General features: G+C 38.8%; 1 protein-coding gene across 6 annotated transcripts in view; it reads left to right on the top strand.

Moving 5' to 3' along the window:
- RYR3 (ryanodine receptor 3) overlaps nt 1-16,092 on the top strand; it is a 474,528-nt gene that overhangs the window by 374,036 nt on the left and 84,400 nt on the right. For all 6 annotated transcript variants that reach the window (XM_069950600.1, XM_069950599.1, XM_069950601.1 and 3 more), the window contains 6 exons: nt 1,145-1,162; nt 2,914-2,994; nt 3,304-3,392; nt 5,982-6,110; nt 12,499-12,603; nt 13,786-13,867. In XM_069950600.1, the coding sequence (XP_069806701.1) occupies nt 1,145-1,162; nt 2,914-2,994; nt 3,304-3,392; nt 5,982-6,110; nt 12,499-12,603; nt 13,786-13,867 (504 nt within the window). The remainder of the gene's footprint in view (nt 1-1,144; nt 1,163-2,913; nt 2,995-3,303; nt 3,393-5,981; nt 6,111-12,498; nt 12,604-13,785; nt 13,868-16,092) is intronic.

Raw genomic sequence — 16,092 nt, forward strand, 5'->3', positions numbered from 1 at the left:
ATGATCATTATTTTGACATTCACGCAGACAATTTTATACACTGTATGCATTGGATGTCCATCCATCCAATGACTTCAATACATTGCATTGAAGTAAATTAAATCACGGCAATAACGAAAGTCTTTTTAAATAGAAGAGGTGGATGCCTTTTCTCTTTTATTGACTTTGTGTGAATAAAGCCATACACATTCCTATACCATACATAGTACAATGGTTCCCAAAATACTTCCAAAATGGCTTGAGAACACAATATTTTTTAATGCTAAAAAAAAAAAAAAGACATTAGCCCATCCAATTCAGCCTGTTAGCCTATAGTGCTGATCGAAAAGAAGGCAAAACACTCCATTAGGTAGAAGCCAATTGTTCTAATTTTGGGGAGAAAGATTGGTTCTCGATTTAAATCTGGCACTCGAGCTGAATCCCTGGATAAATGACCCCTCTCAACAATGAAGTGTTATTACACCTGAGATATGTGTCTAGATCTCTTTTAAACTCTTTTGAGTTCACCATGACCACTTCTTCTGACAATTCCATAGTCACTGCTCTTATAGTAAAGAATTCCCTTCTATCTTTGTCTAGAAACCTTTTCCCTCTAGCTCAGGTGTACGGAACCTTGGCTCCCCAGCTGTTGCAAAACTACAAGTTTTATTGAAGTTTTGCGACTGCTGGAGAGCCAAGGTTCCCTACCCTTGCTCTAAACATAGAGGAGGCCACCTTTTTTGCAGATATAGTCCTGAGTATAAAGAGATCATGGTAGATTTGTAAAGTCCATAATGATGTAATGTCTGTGTGGTGCAGTTGGTCACCATGGTCAGGTAATCTGAACTGATATTGGGAACCCCTGCTATAAGGGTTAAGATAAAACGATCATCAGTCAGAAACTGTTGGATCCCTGACATATCATCCATAAAACACTTCAGTTCAAAGGCTTTGCCGTACATCATTAAAAGCGGTGAACAGGAACCAGTTTGCCCATTCATTCCATGTGTGATGTGTCATAGTGTTTAGGGATTGAGTGGGATTGTGCTTTCACATCACAGGTCATGTAAAGACCACATAGTTGCTTGTCTCTGAACTGTGTAGCTGACATACTGTATTCCAAAACAGTAACTATCTCTTTCTTTTCCTCTGTATACATATGCAGTCATTGTCCGGGAACGAGGTAAGCGACGCTTCAACTTCAGATAAATGTATTCTTAATTACATTTCATCCCAGGCATTAGTTACTATCTCCACGGCGTGCTGAGGGATGCATGCTCGCACCAGATAAAGTAGCCGCCTAACTTTCATCTTATCTGCATACGCCTGCAGACATTAATTACTTATCCACTCATCTCTAATTATTCACTTCTTACCTTGTGTCAGATCTTTTGTTCTATTAATGACGTCAGGTTCATTTATTAATTCACCTCTGTTACAGATCATCGTTTTAGAAAATATTCACCTAATGTCATCATGGGCTTAAAAATACACAGTTTGCGTCACACTATATAAAGTACAATGGAAACTCCAATTACAGATCACACATTGTTTTAAAAATAGTAAAGTAATAAAAAAAAGCTTTAATATATCCGATAATAGCACAGACAGCATTTACGTGCTAATTCCTTGAAGTAAGCAAGTGGTAGAAATCTACTCATATTCTTGTTTTCAACAATATTCTACACAGTCTCAACAGTATTAAGAGTCTGGGCGGACGGGGTAGATGCTCATCAGAGCTAAGATCCAATGCACTGAGGAGTGTAGAAAAGAGCATTGCCATCCCTAAAGACTGAATCACAATTTCTGGAACATGGGATACAGTTGGTTACTTATATCCACTCACTTTACCTTTTAAAAGGGTTATCCAAAAACATGGCCACTTTTCACTCTCTCTTGATTGGGTGAGGTTTCATACTCAGTTCCATTGACGTAAATGGAGTTTAATTGCAAACCACACCTGAACTGGAGACAAGAGAGGGGGAAAAGTGGCCATGTTTTTGTAGCGCTGGATAACCCCTTTAAGATGACTATTGAACCCAAGGAGTAACATTATATGAAGTGCTACAAAAACATGGCCACTTTCTTCCAGAGACAGAACCACTCTTATCTCCAGTTTTGGTGTAGGTTATGTAACTCTGTTCTATTGAAGTGGATGGAGCTTAATTGCAGACAACACCTGAACTGGAGACCAGAATGGTGCTGTCATGTTTTTGTAGCGCTGGATAACCCCTTTAAGGCAGTCAGCATTGTATCTTGAAGCATTTCATCTTGAAGCATTTCATCCTTAAGGAAAACAGTGGGAAAAAACAGTACATATCAAATGTTTCTTTGTCTCTAGTGTACATGTTTTGTGGCCTTTGCGCCATTCAACACGTTGTTTGATATTTTGTGGTATTAATTAAGGTTTGCTGTTTCAGCCCTGCCATGGATATCATGTTTGTGCAGTACATGCCTAACTTTTTCTTCGATATTGGAGCTCTTAAGTTTGCATTCAGGCCAGCAGTGATTTCAGAGGTCATAGTCTATTCTGTCCCACACATCTTGCTTTGACTTTCGACCACAGCTGTTTCTGTCTACAGAAGTTTTTTTCTATCTTTGCATACTGAGATGTGAGCAAGGAGACTGTAGGCTTTGACATACTCATCAATCCAGCAAGTTAGGTCATAGATGCCCCAAAAGGCGCAAACCAACAATCATTTCTCAAAACCGATTTTTAGAACTGCACAAATTTATAAAATATGATACAAGCTACATGACTAGGAGGAAAAAACACATTATCGGTGATGGCAGGCGTGTCAGAAAGGGTTCAGCTTAACCACATACAAATAGGAGTGGTCTCGTTATTTTCGCCAACCTCTGTACCTGATGGCATTTTGTACCAAATGTGTTTTGCAGTTCCTTCTAGTGTCTGACATTGGTTTTATTTCTAAGGTGAAAAGGTTTTACAGAATGATGAATTTACAAGAGACCTCTTCAGGTTCCTGCAACTTCTGTGTGAAGGACATAACAACGGTGAGATAAACAGCAAAAACATAAAATTTAGATTTTTTTTTCTTTAGGATTTCTGTAGTGCAGGATTTACGGAATAATAATAATAATTTTTTTATTTATATAGCGCCAACAGTTTTTGTAGCACTTTACTATTCTGGATGACAAGCTAGAGAATCCTGGTCATAGAGTTTGCTATAGACATTCTATTTTATTTATGCTTTTTTTTTTGTTTTTAAATCTGTTCAAATAGCATAAAAAATAAATAAATTATATATATATATAATGTGTGTTTTATTACACTAAAAAAACATTTTTGTTTTTTTCCTTCAGACTTCCAGAACTTCCTGAGAACCCAAATGGGTAATACGACAACAGTGAATATTATCATCAGCACGGTGGATTACCTTCTCCGCCTGCAGGTAACCTGAAGTTATTTCTTTCCTTAGAAGAGCTCTCCATTTTATAGAGCTTCCTTTTAGTGACCTGACTGTGCACTGCAAATCCCTCGCCGCGCAGATGTCCAGCCGTCCGTGAAACATCTCCCCATATATGGTTCCTTTATACAGTCGTGTGTCCGACCTTAACCTGCAGCTGAGAGGAATATGGGCCACATATGGGCTAAGACCCATGCTGATACTCTCCATATAACATAGTAAATGCAAAAATATATTACAGGCTTTCACTGCGGAAAAGTGGAAAATAAAAAAGCAATCAGCAAAGGGAACAAATAGGAGTGATAGGAGAAATCTCGGCTAAAGCCGCTCTGCTCCAGTATGTTTAATCAACAGGTTTATTGTGGTTTGGCCTCGGCTCATACAATGGGAATTTGATTCCCTGTATAATGGATGGGGATCTTTTACATCTGCTACTGTTTAGCATCAGAAATGTGATATTGTTTTCAGTTAACCCTATAATAATGAATGTGTCTGATGTGGTGGGGATGGATTTCCAGAAAAGAACAAGCCAAACAGATTACCACCCACAAACATGGTGACAACTAAGCTAATAAACAGGGTTGGCTTTATGTAAACCATGGAGCTCTATGTACATATCCCATCCATAATGCATAACGTAGAGTCTATTACTCAATAAGAGCATAATATGTGTTCCTTTTCTTCTGCCACATTCAGCACTATAGATAATGTGATTTTCATATCTATCCTATCCTAGAGTTGTAAGATGCCTTGTAAGGACAATTTGTAGCCGCTGATAGATGCTTACTCCTCACAGCTTCCTTAGGGGTATTCTCATCTGGGCAGAACAAGCTGATCGCTGGGCGTACAACCACCCAGACCCTGAGAATGAAGACGCAGTGGCCCCTAGAGCACTCGGTGTGTTTGCACGGCCGCCATGGCCGTGCTCTATGGGGCCACCAAATGTTTCTGAGCGCTGAAGTTGGGAGCAGTTGGCAGATCCAGGGGTCTAGCTTGGATTCATGGGGCTCTATGGCAAAAAAACTACGCCCCCCTCCCTTACGCACGACACAAAGTATATATATATATATATATATATATATATATATATATATATATATATATATATATATATATAATATATACTCTGTGATGTGGCCGGAGACAGAATCACAATGGTGACTGGCAGAGCAGGGAGCCAATGGTTGCTTGCTCTGGCAGTCCACTGTATTAAACTATAAGGGCCCTTTAGGAGCAGACTACCTTTTGCTTAACCCCTTATGTACTGCAGTGTGTAAGTGACCCAAAGTTCACTTATATGCTGCAGCACAAAAAAGGTTTAAAAACAGAAGACAAGGAGATTTATGCTTCAAAGCTTGTGCACTGATAACCCCTGAACTCTGCACTGAACTCTGAACTGAGCAGTGAAGCAGAGATCTTTGTCTTCTGCATATTAACCTTTTTTTTTGTTGCAGAATGTAAATGAACACTGGGTCACTTACACACTGCAGTACATAAGAGGTTAAGCAGAAGCGCACAGGATGGCATTTATGTTACTTGATATGCCTTGGTATCCCTGGGCCCTCCTGCTACAGGGGCCCCATAGCAGCTAACTCTATGGGCAGACCCATAGAGAATGAATAGAGCACTGGCTGCACGGGCATTGAGCGCTTTATTAAGTGCGGAGGATAAATCACAAAGGGCATCAAATATTGCCCTTTTTTAATTTTTCATTTTATTGAAGTTTTTAAAATATAACACAAACAAGCGCCGGATAATACATGGGCAGAAAAGCAGCAAGTGCTTTTTTAACTCTGTAGCCAAGGATTGTCAGCACGGTACCCTTGAGTACAATATAAATAAATTCAAAATTGTGTACAATTTAATTTATTTTTAGATAAAAATGTCTCTTTATCCAATGAGGAGGCTACTTTCCTTCTCCACCCTATAAAGAGGCTGCAGCAGTAGTGTTGTATTACACACCAGTGCTTGGTCCACAGCTTAAACTACTCAGTACTGTTCTATATTGTCATCCTAACTGCTGCAGCTTCTGAGGGTGTACTACAGAGACATAGTGAAGCACAATCTTGTTGGTGTAGTCTATAGAAGACACCATATCAACTAGCCTTAGCTCACTAACTCACAGGCAACTTAAATTTAAAAATAGAGCCTACATAGGGGAAACTGGTAAAAACACCATATGTAAGTTCTATAATGGCTAAAAATAGTGCTACTTTTCACAACTTATCTAGAAAAGCCAGCTGTAAGTACAGGTACACGTACAGAATATTGTACCTAACATTGGCCTCCTGCTTTCACCTTTCAGGCATAAAAGCTTGTGCAAGGTAACCCATCAAAATCAATTTCTGAATTATTAATAGTCATTTGTAAGTGTCCACATTGTGGGCTATATAGCGAAACAGATCATAGTGGAGTATGTACCCCCAGCTGTGGGATTTATTGAATGTATGTTATTGCATCAATTATAAGTCATTCATCTAATATTCCATAGATGTGGTGTTAAATAACATTATACAGAAGCCGCAGCCTCATACGTTATCATTCTCGGCTACAGCTAATGTGCTTTCTCTGCAGGAATCTATCAGCGACTTCTACTGGTACTACTCAGGGAAAGAAGTGATTGATGAATCTGGGCAGCACAACTTCTCAAAGTCTCTGGCTGTGACCAAACAAATATTTAATTCACTCACAGAATACATTCAGGTAAGGCTAAAGCTACCATTTTTTTTGCAAATGGTGCACAATTCACTTTGTTTTCCTATTAAAGCAGTGACCTGAAACAAACAGTGTGTTCAGCGTCTAGCGGAGCTGAGCGGCAGCGGCGGTCATGAGCTTTGAGTAAACACTGTGATTGGTATGAGCTGTTAATGGTTTAGTTGCTGGCACGGTGGGCATTTACTGTGTGCGGCCTAATGACTTGTTTTATAGCTGAAGGAGTAGGCTCCATCTTTTTATAAGGATTATATATTATACTTATTGGCACAGCAAGCACAAGTTGCATGTATTTAGAGGCTTAAAGGGAAAGAACTTGCTAAATTTATTATTCTGGCGTGTAAAACAAGTCACTGTTAGTTTTAAGCACTACAGTTATTTAAAAATTACAACAACAAAAAAAACTTGTCAGATATGTCAAACATTTTAATCACTTGGGGTTTGTGTACTGAAAGGGTTACCAATCTATAGAGAGTCCATGGGGCCCATCTCTTTTGGGGAGAAGTGCTGAGCTCAGTACTTCTCCCAGTTTATTCTAGAAGTCTCAGCACCCAGACTCAAACTGATCAAAACTTTGACATCTCTCTATGACACGTCATGTTTTTGTATTTTAAATCATGTTAATACTTTAGACACTGCACAGTTCATAACACATTTTAACAATGAAGTCAAATGGTCTTCAGCGTCATGGATACAGATTTAACCAGCACCAACTTTAACCAACTGCTGGTATGTTCCTAAAGGGCACAGGGTGCTGAGGATGAGTATGTTTCTTACCTTCATCCTCGGTATTGTTTCTGTGCTATTAGATGTTTAGCCGCTATGCTAATTAGGTGATTTGGTGCACTGGGGGCGGGACTACCATCCCACCGATCTGCCCACAGTCATCCCGCCTCTTTTATTGAATTTCAGCAAAACTAAACTCCCCACCCTCCCCCCAAAAAATAACATATGGCTCGGCTCTCTAAAAATAATGTCTATAATGGGCATGATGTGAATAAAAACTTAAGAACACTTAAGAATATGTTAACACTATATAAGCTATAAGACACTAGGATTTTAACTGGCCAGTCTTTTTTTAGGAAGAACTTTTGTTTTTGGAGATAAGCTGCCGCCAGAAGAGCCTGACAGCAGCTTATCCTATTCACAACAAATGAATGCTTGGCCGAAGCGTTCATGTGTATGGGAGGATTGCGTGAGATAGCTGTCAGCCAAACCATCTTCTGGAACCTTAAAGAGCCAGCATTGTATGTACTGTGTGGTACATGTAGTTTTATAGTATAGTACTCTGACATACAGCAACCTAGATCCCAGCATCCTAAATCCTTATGTAGAAAACTTCACAGTAGGGTCTGAGGTTCAGGTTAATTATAGCAAAGTCTGAATTTTCTGATTTTCAGATTTAATTGACCAATTCCCATTTATTACATTTATGACATTTTGGTATTTTCTAAGGAACAATGCTAATGTCATTTAAGAGAGCGGAGAGTTAGATCCTGTCTGACAGTCAGGGAATCAATAGAGAATGACAGCATACCATAAAGCTTACATTATTACATATGAGCCCAAGTACAATTATTACCTATAATTCTTTCAAATCAACTGGTGACAGAGATTTATAATTTACTTCTATATATAAAAAAAAAAAATCTCCAGTACTTATCATCTGCTGTTTGTCCTGCAGGAAGCGGTATAATTTTTCCAGTCTGACACAGTGCTCTCTGCTGCCACCTCTCCTTTCATACTGGAAAGAATACCACTTCCTGCAGGACTTATATTGGAAAGCTGATTTAATATTTTTTTTAATGTCTCATAGAGATGTATAAGGAGAGTAGCTTCTAATTTACATAGGAGTATTCAAGGATGTGTAGAAATCCAACAGGACATTTGGGAGTCCTTCATCTGTATTGTATCCCACCATCTGTCTACTGTATATGAGCAGCATTAGTATAGAGCTCAGTATAGATCAGCATTCTGAGTAAGCTTTTTTTTTTTTTTAATCATTTTAGCCTCATGTTATAGGAATTACAATACAATTATGGTGAATCTTGAGCCTTTTCCTTCACTTATGAGCTTTGTGAATGGATGTGACAGGTGACCTTGCAGGTGAAGACATATGCCCTGCTTTCCCTCCGCAGCCAGGAGACCTGGCACATACGCTTACACAGACTATAGTTCTTGCCTGCCAGAGATTTGCTTTCATGGAATTCTCAAACAGATCTTTCCTTGATGTGCACAATCTGCATAGGAGCAGCAGTGCGTTTGTTTATGCCGCCCTGCGAGTTAACCAGCGCTCATTGCACATCACAGCGGCACCTTTTTTCAGCACAGCCACAAAGCCTTGCTCAGAATGCTGAGTCTCACTTTTCTGCAGATAAGACGGGCCGAAATAATCAGTCTACTGTGCTGCCAAAGAAGTTTTTCATACCAATATTCTGATTCAAATGATACGTTTTAGACTATTCATTATGGCTATATTGCTTTTCCTAAGCATATTTTAAGCAGAACTCAAACAGCACAAAGTCCTGTTTTTGTATAATAAAATTGTATAATTTTTCTGGAATAATTTAAAGGTATATTCTTGGAGTTGAGACATTGTGCAGCCTGCTTAAAGGGGTTGTTCACCAAAATTGTTCACCTCCGTTGTTACCTCCTGCTGCTTAGCTAAACACATAGGCCTATATGAATATATTCAAGAAGGTAACGTACCACGTCACTTCACCTTAAAGGCTTCATCTTTATTGTATCCAAAAACAAATAGCCAGACTTAGAGGAACGCTCACTTCCTGCAGGTAAATCTCCTAAAGGAGTTGATCAAGAAAAATATTTTTCTTTCAAATGAACTGGTGCCAGAGATTTTTAATTGACTTCTATAATAAAAAAAAATCTCAAGTGTTCAAGTACTTATCAGCTGCTGTATGCCCTGCAGGAAATGGTATTCTTTTCAGTCTGGAGAGCAGGAGAGGTTTTCTATGGCGATTTGCTACTACTCTGGACAGTTACTGACATGGACAGAGATTGCAGCAGAGAGCACTGTGTTAGAATAGAGCTAAAATACCACTTCCTGCAGGACATACAGCAGCTGATAAGTACTGGAAGACTTGAAATTCTTTAATAGAAGTAAATTACAAATCTCTGGTACTTTCTGACAACAGTTAGGCCGCATTCACATGTTGAAGGCCTGTAAAGAAATCACCCCCGCCCGGGCAGCATGTGTGTTATGATGCTGGGAGCTGTGCGGCTGCTTCATTACAGCGCAGCTCATATCTGTACAGTTCCTTCAATCCCAGCATCATATCACAGACGCTGCCTGGGGGAGGGAATCCATTACATGCCTTCCACGTTCATGTTCCGTGAGGAACACGGAATGTGTGAATGTGGCCTTAGTTTGAAAGACAAATATTTTGGGCCAGCCAACAACCCCTTTAAGTAGGTGTAGATTTACCTCTTAAAGGGGCAGGTTTACCTTTGAACACAACTGCAGGTCCAAAATTATGTGCTGAATTAATTTCAGAATGTGTCTTTATATTGGTCAAAGGTCCATTTTAACAAAGTTAAAGGTTAAAGATTAAAATTCAGTCTGCCTGCAGCTGCCACTAAGGGGAGCTCAAGAGCTTATTGCATACTGGGTTATATTCAAGAAGGTAATGTACCGCGACACGTCCCCTAAAAGCTTCATCTTTATTGTATCCAAAAACACATAACAGGACGTAGAGGAATGCTCTCTTCCTGCAGGGAGTAAGCGTTAGTCTACGTCCTGTTATGTTTTTAGATACAATAAAGATGAAACCCTTAAGGTGAAGTGACGCGGTATGTTACCTCCTTGAATATATTCATATGGATCTATGTGTTTAGCTGAGCGTCACCTGTAGCAAGGAGGAGATGTGATTACACACCTGACCAAGCACGAACGCCTGGGACTAGTAGTACTACTGAGATTTCTCTGTGTGAATTGCATACTGGGTTGTTATTCAGATCAGTGCATACTGTATGTAAATCATAAGCTCTGCTGGCAGTTTAAAATTATATTATTTGACCTGTGAAGGTGATTTAAAACTCTATATCAGAGCATCTATAAGCATCTATAAATATCTATTAGGAAATGAATCAGCACAAAATGTTGAACCTATTTAGATGTAAAAAGTATATACAGTATGTATTGTTCAGGGTAGAAATTGACTTTAAAGAGACTCTGTCAGCAGGTTTATACTGTCCTATCTAAGGGTAGTATAAAGTAGTGACAGAGAAGCTGAACAGAATGATGTATCACTTATATTGTTCTATACAGCTGATACAGAGATATCCTCCCGAATAACATGGACAATAAGTAGTCCTCTCCATTATGTGCATGAGCCCAGTAGTCCTCAATATTCATGTAAGCGGAAAACTCCGCCCACCAGCTGCTGATTGGCAGTTATCTATCCATGCTGTGTATAGACAGCAACTGCCAATCAGCAGCTGGAGGGTGGGGCAGGGGTGTGGTAAGAATCCTATTCTCCTGCATATTAGGAGAACGGCTGAACAAAATGAAAGCAATACACCGATCTGTTCAGTATTTATATCACTAGTTTATGCTGACTTATTTAGGGTGGCATAAACCTGGTGACAGATTCCCTTTAAAGTGTAAGGGATAATATATAAATGTCATCATTACAGAAATAAAAGGATAGGACTGGTCTCGGGTCTCTAGCCCGCAGTTGTATGGGCCTCTACATGCAGTTCACGTGTTCACCTGCCAAGAGACTTTAAACTTTTAGAGATCTAGAAGGAGAAATGTGGAGAAACACTTGTTACTGCCCAGATCTGGAGCACATCAGCGCTAGATACAGGATATCTGCTTTAGGGAACGACTGAATTGTGAACCTGACAGCCTCAATTGGCGAAGCATGTCAGGCTGACTCTCTGTCTTTACTGAGCAATGCCTGCCTCATGGGGTCAGCTGGTAATGGAAAAGCTTTTTGCCTATTGCAGTGTTTTCTCTAAAGTGTTATGTGTGGGTTTTTTCTTGGAATTTTTTTTAAGTATATGAAATCAGTTATTACAGAGATTAGTGAATGTATGGTAACTCTTTCAGTGCTGGTCTCTGGCCACCAATCTTGTAGGACAGGTACAGATTAAAGGGGTTATCCAGGATATGAAAAAACACAGCTGCTTTCTTGCCAACACAGCACCACCCCTGTCCTCAGGTTGTGTGTGGTATTACAATTAAGCTCTATTCTGAACTAAGCTGAAAACCTACACCAAAACGGAGGACAAGAGTAGTTTTGCTGGTGGGAAAAAAGCAGTCATGTGTTTCTAAGTCTGGATAACCCCTTTAATATACCTGGTGCTTACTATGGTTTGGATTGACTAGAACATGTGGGTTGGTACTTGTCTACTTTTGTCCCTTTTGATATAAACTTAATACCGTTAAGCATATAGTGTATACTCCTACGTCTTTCACATATTAAATCCTCCCCGGTATTTATAGGCACATTCACAGCCAGCATTTATAGCCACATTGGAATTATATTGTTAAATGCTTTTTCACCCTCTGCGTGAGTCCTTTTTGTGACTGTTCCCCAATTATGTTGCTCTAACTCACAATATATATATATATATATATATATATATATATATATATATATATATATATATAATCTTTGCTACTCGAATGATAAGTATTTTTTTCTTTTTACCATCTCATTTGCCCTGTAAGATTTTTAGCTTTGACTTACATTTTGACTTCTAGGAGATATATTAAACTCTCATAAAGTCCGCCTCTCAGTAAAATAGACATTATTTAAGAGAAGAAAGAGAGAAACTTTTGTTATATTCAACTTCCTTCTATATAATACATCAAAAGAGGTTTATGCAGACAGTGGAATTCTAGAAAAAAAAAAAAAAAGAAAACTTGCATACCTATGGAATGATCTGTCCCTGGGCTTCTTTGTATAGTGTCTGTAATACATATGAGTTACAGACCAGGCACGGAATAAATAGCACCCTTATTCAAAGGCAAATGTAAAACTTATGTAAAAATCAACAGTGATTGTTCCCAATTTCTTATCCACACAGGCCTGCTAAACAGTAATTTAATGGTATAACTATACATGCACTGTGCAAGGACAGGATAACAGGGTCATAAGAGTGAAATGCAGAATAGGCTGCAAGTAAATTCCCTGTTAAAATAAAATTTACCCTTTAAAACCAAGTAAATGATATAGTTAATGAGTATATATTTTATTAAGCTGCCTTAACCAACACAGCAGTTCCGGAGGTTTCTACCTCCCCTTCCGGCCTTGATTGACAGCTCCCCCTTATACCCAAACAGGGAGAGAATTTGTAGAAAATGGTTCATCCTTTTTTTGTTTCATTCATACCAATTCTTTGTATGCAGGGTCCGTGCATAGGTAACCAGCAGAGTTTGGCGCACAGCAGGCTATGGGATGCAGTGGTCGGTTTCCTCCATGTTTTTGCCAACATGCAGATGAAGTTGTCACAGGTAATACAGTTGTTTGCACCAGTTACTATCGAGATGCTATAATTCTTTTTATACGTTTCCCATGATTTTACAAAACAACAGATCCCAGATTGAGAATTGTTAGGGAAGGCTTACATATGATTGTGACTGAAGATTAGCGTCATACATGGGATTGTTTCTACAACATATAGCCGGATTTCTGCAAGCCCCATTGAATGAGACAAATTCACAGACCTTCCTTCAAGAAATCTGTAATCGGTGGTAATTATCTAGAGATTGTGTAGTTTAGGGTATATTCCAGACAAAGTATCTAAAAATGGGCAGCTAGGAGTCCAACCTGTGTGGTATAAGACCGTACCTGTGAAAAAGTGGCAGCAACACTATGTACCAACTGTGTCTCTTGCTGGAGCCACTCTGCTTTTCTGTAGGACACCTGTTCAGCCATTGATTATGATAAACTGACCGTGTATATCCCCAGAAAAAAGTCGAGTGAGGCTACCAGCAGAGAAGCAGCACAGAGCTTTCCGAGTTCTTCTGCCTCTAAATACCAATTGGTGGGGGTTACCATTTTGACATTGGTGGCACATCCTAGTGTTTTGTGAGATATTCTATTTACTTGGTTTAGTTCCCCACCTCTGCTCCCTCTTTAGTCACTTAACCATAAAAGATTTCTCATCAGTCAAGCTTGATGAAGTTCTAGCTGAACAGTCAGATGTACATAAGGTACTGAAAATCCGAACAATTTTGATTGTATTTTTCTTTAGCTTATCTGCAGAGTTGATACGTTGTAAGGTTTGTTGGCCCCAGAGAGGGACGTGTTAGCGAGTTGTGGAAGAGTACACTAATTGGAATCTGTATATGTGACTTGCTGCATAATTACAGCACGGGAGAGAACAGATCTGTGGTTCAGGTCTTCCCATAATGACCCTCGTAGATCAAGGCTTTTCCATTGGAGTCCCCCATTGGGCTTCACGTTTCCAATAACAAGAGCATAATACGTGCTAAGTTAAATGTCCAATACCAGTATAGTGCTTATAATGTGCCTGAATGTTATGTCCACTCACAGTATAGGGCAGAGAGCCAGTAATAAGTGTGTTGGACTTTTATTCTTGCAATAAATATGCAGTAATTAGACTTTTACAGAGTTCTAAACATTTTATGTCATTTTAATTATCATTATAAACTATTCTATTTTTCTGCAAGGATTCCAGCCAGATTGAACTCCTTAAGCAACTTCTAGATCTCCTTCAAGACATGGTGGTGATGCTGCTTTCCCTTCTAGAAGGTACGGTGTAATATTGGACATCACAAATCAAGATAGATAAGTGTTTTGAGGCAAAACTTTGTTTAGTATTAGGTTTTCATTTGCACAATATTTTAACAATATCCATAACTACTATTTAGGTGCAAGCAAGTCCTTATTGTGCAATAGGAAAGACTTCATATAATGGATACAATTCTTTACATGAAGCCTTTCTATAAGCACTCACTTGCACGCAAATAGTAGTTAAGACCTTAAGGAGTTTTTCTGGTCCTTAGTTCAACCACCATTACCCATCCAAACCCTTTTCTGTCAATTTCCCCTTTATTGGTACATGTCCTCAGATCAGCATAGGACACCACCTTGCACTTGAAATAAAGAAGAGAAGGTCCGTCATCTTGAAATCAGTAAGATGTTGATGCCTAATTCAGGTCATATTAAAAACTCCACCTAGAGGATAAGGTACAAAATAGCCAATGTGTTTCAGGCTATTGGTGGTGGTGCAAACTAGAAAGGGGAAATAGCTATAGAGGGATAGCTAAGAAATATATTTGGTATTTTGACAGGCTTATAATATACTCAGGTTTCTCCATCCAGATTTTACTTGCTGGTATTCACACACAGTACATCAGTTTAAAGAACAACTAGTGTACCTGTCATAAAAATAAAAACATTTAACATGTCATAGAGACATGTTAAAAGTTTTGATCGGTCCAGGTCTGAGTGTTCTCAATGATCATAAGAACTGAGCGGGAAGAAGACTGCGCCCCGCTCTGTGTCAGTAAAAGAGTCAGGCTTCATATCATCTCGCGACAGCTGGGAGAGTATTGCACTTAACACGGTCTTCTTCTGCCTTGTTCTTATAATCAGTATGGATCTGAACACTCAGACCTGGACCATTCAAAACTTTTGATATGTCTCTATGACATCTCAGAAGTTTTTTGTATTGACAGGTACACTTTAAGAAAAGCCACATCGGTAGCTGCAATCCTCATTGATAAATATGATGTTGGGTGATGAGGCGTAAACGTGTATATAATCATACGTGTTTGAAGACAGGCTTGTATCTATAACTGGGGCTGTCAGGTTTCTCCTTTAATAAAAACTACAGAATGTGTGAGCCCCACTGTGTGATAAGACGTAGTAAAATCTTCAGGCTACTGGTACTAAACTGAACACACTGGAATCTTCCACCATGGTTCTGTTATGTATTCTTCATAAGGCCCCTATTGCTTGAAATCGCTTGTCATAACTCAATCCCTTCATATCCAATAATACATAAGATGCTAAACACCAAATTATGGATTTAAGGCCAGCTGTCTTCTCTGTGGATGATGAATAAAATCCTTCCTTATTAGCATTATACTAACTATATTTGCATACGCTTTGCATTTTAATTTCTTCTTCCCTCTGAAAAAAAATTTCAAGTAGAAAAAAAGAAATTTATCAGAAAAATGAAAAAAGTGATTGGAGGGCATTTAAAGGGAATCTGTCAGATCCTAACCTGCTGATAGAGTCTTATAGGGCAGGGGACAGAAGGCTTGACGTGCCTTTATTATGTCAGTGCCCTGTAGAGTGCTATGAGTAACTTTAACTTTTATTAATATGTAAATTATGGCATTTGGTGAACAAAGGGGAATGTAATAGATTTCCTTTAAGATATCTGATACATGGGAAAGATAGTGTAATCCAAAATTTAATAGCATGCAAATCGATGCCTAATTCCTATTGCTGCCATTTGATTTTAAATGCTACAGTCGTACAGTAGTGACTACTCTACAAAACATATTACAGAAATACTCCACAGAACCTCATGTAAATGTATGAATTAATGTTATGAGTCTTTAATTGACTGAAGTATGTTGACTTCTCAGTTATTTCACACCACCACCCCATTTAAGACGTTCCTTTATTAGCCAAATCCATGAGCACCTATGTAGATTGATGTACTGTTAATTGATGAATCGACGATTGACAAAGTGTTAAGGGGTTGTCCAGCGAGCAGAATATGAGGTTACATGGATTAGATGAGAAGATGAGGCAACAGCTGTTTCACACATATTGTGCTTTTTTCATATGTGTGAAACAGCTGTTGCCTCATCTTCTTGTCTGCTCCATGTAACCTGTTGGATCATACAATAAAGAGGAGAAAATAATTTGCTATATTTGATGAGTGCCACATCTGTGTTTCTTCAAGTGCTCGTATTTTCTGTTGGACTCTTTTGGACTGTTACTTGAATAGTGACAGA

Source organism: Dendropsophus ebraccatus, chromosome 13 (assembly GCF_027789765.1).
Source record: "Dendropsophus ebraccatus isolate aDenEbr1 chromosome 13, aDenEbr1.pat, whole genome shotgun sequence".
NCBI classification, from domain to species: domain Eukaryota; kingdom Metazoa; phylum Chordata; class Amphibia; order Anura; family Hylidae; genus Dendropsophus; species Dendropsophus ebraccatus.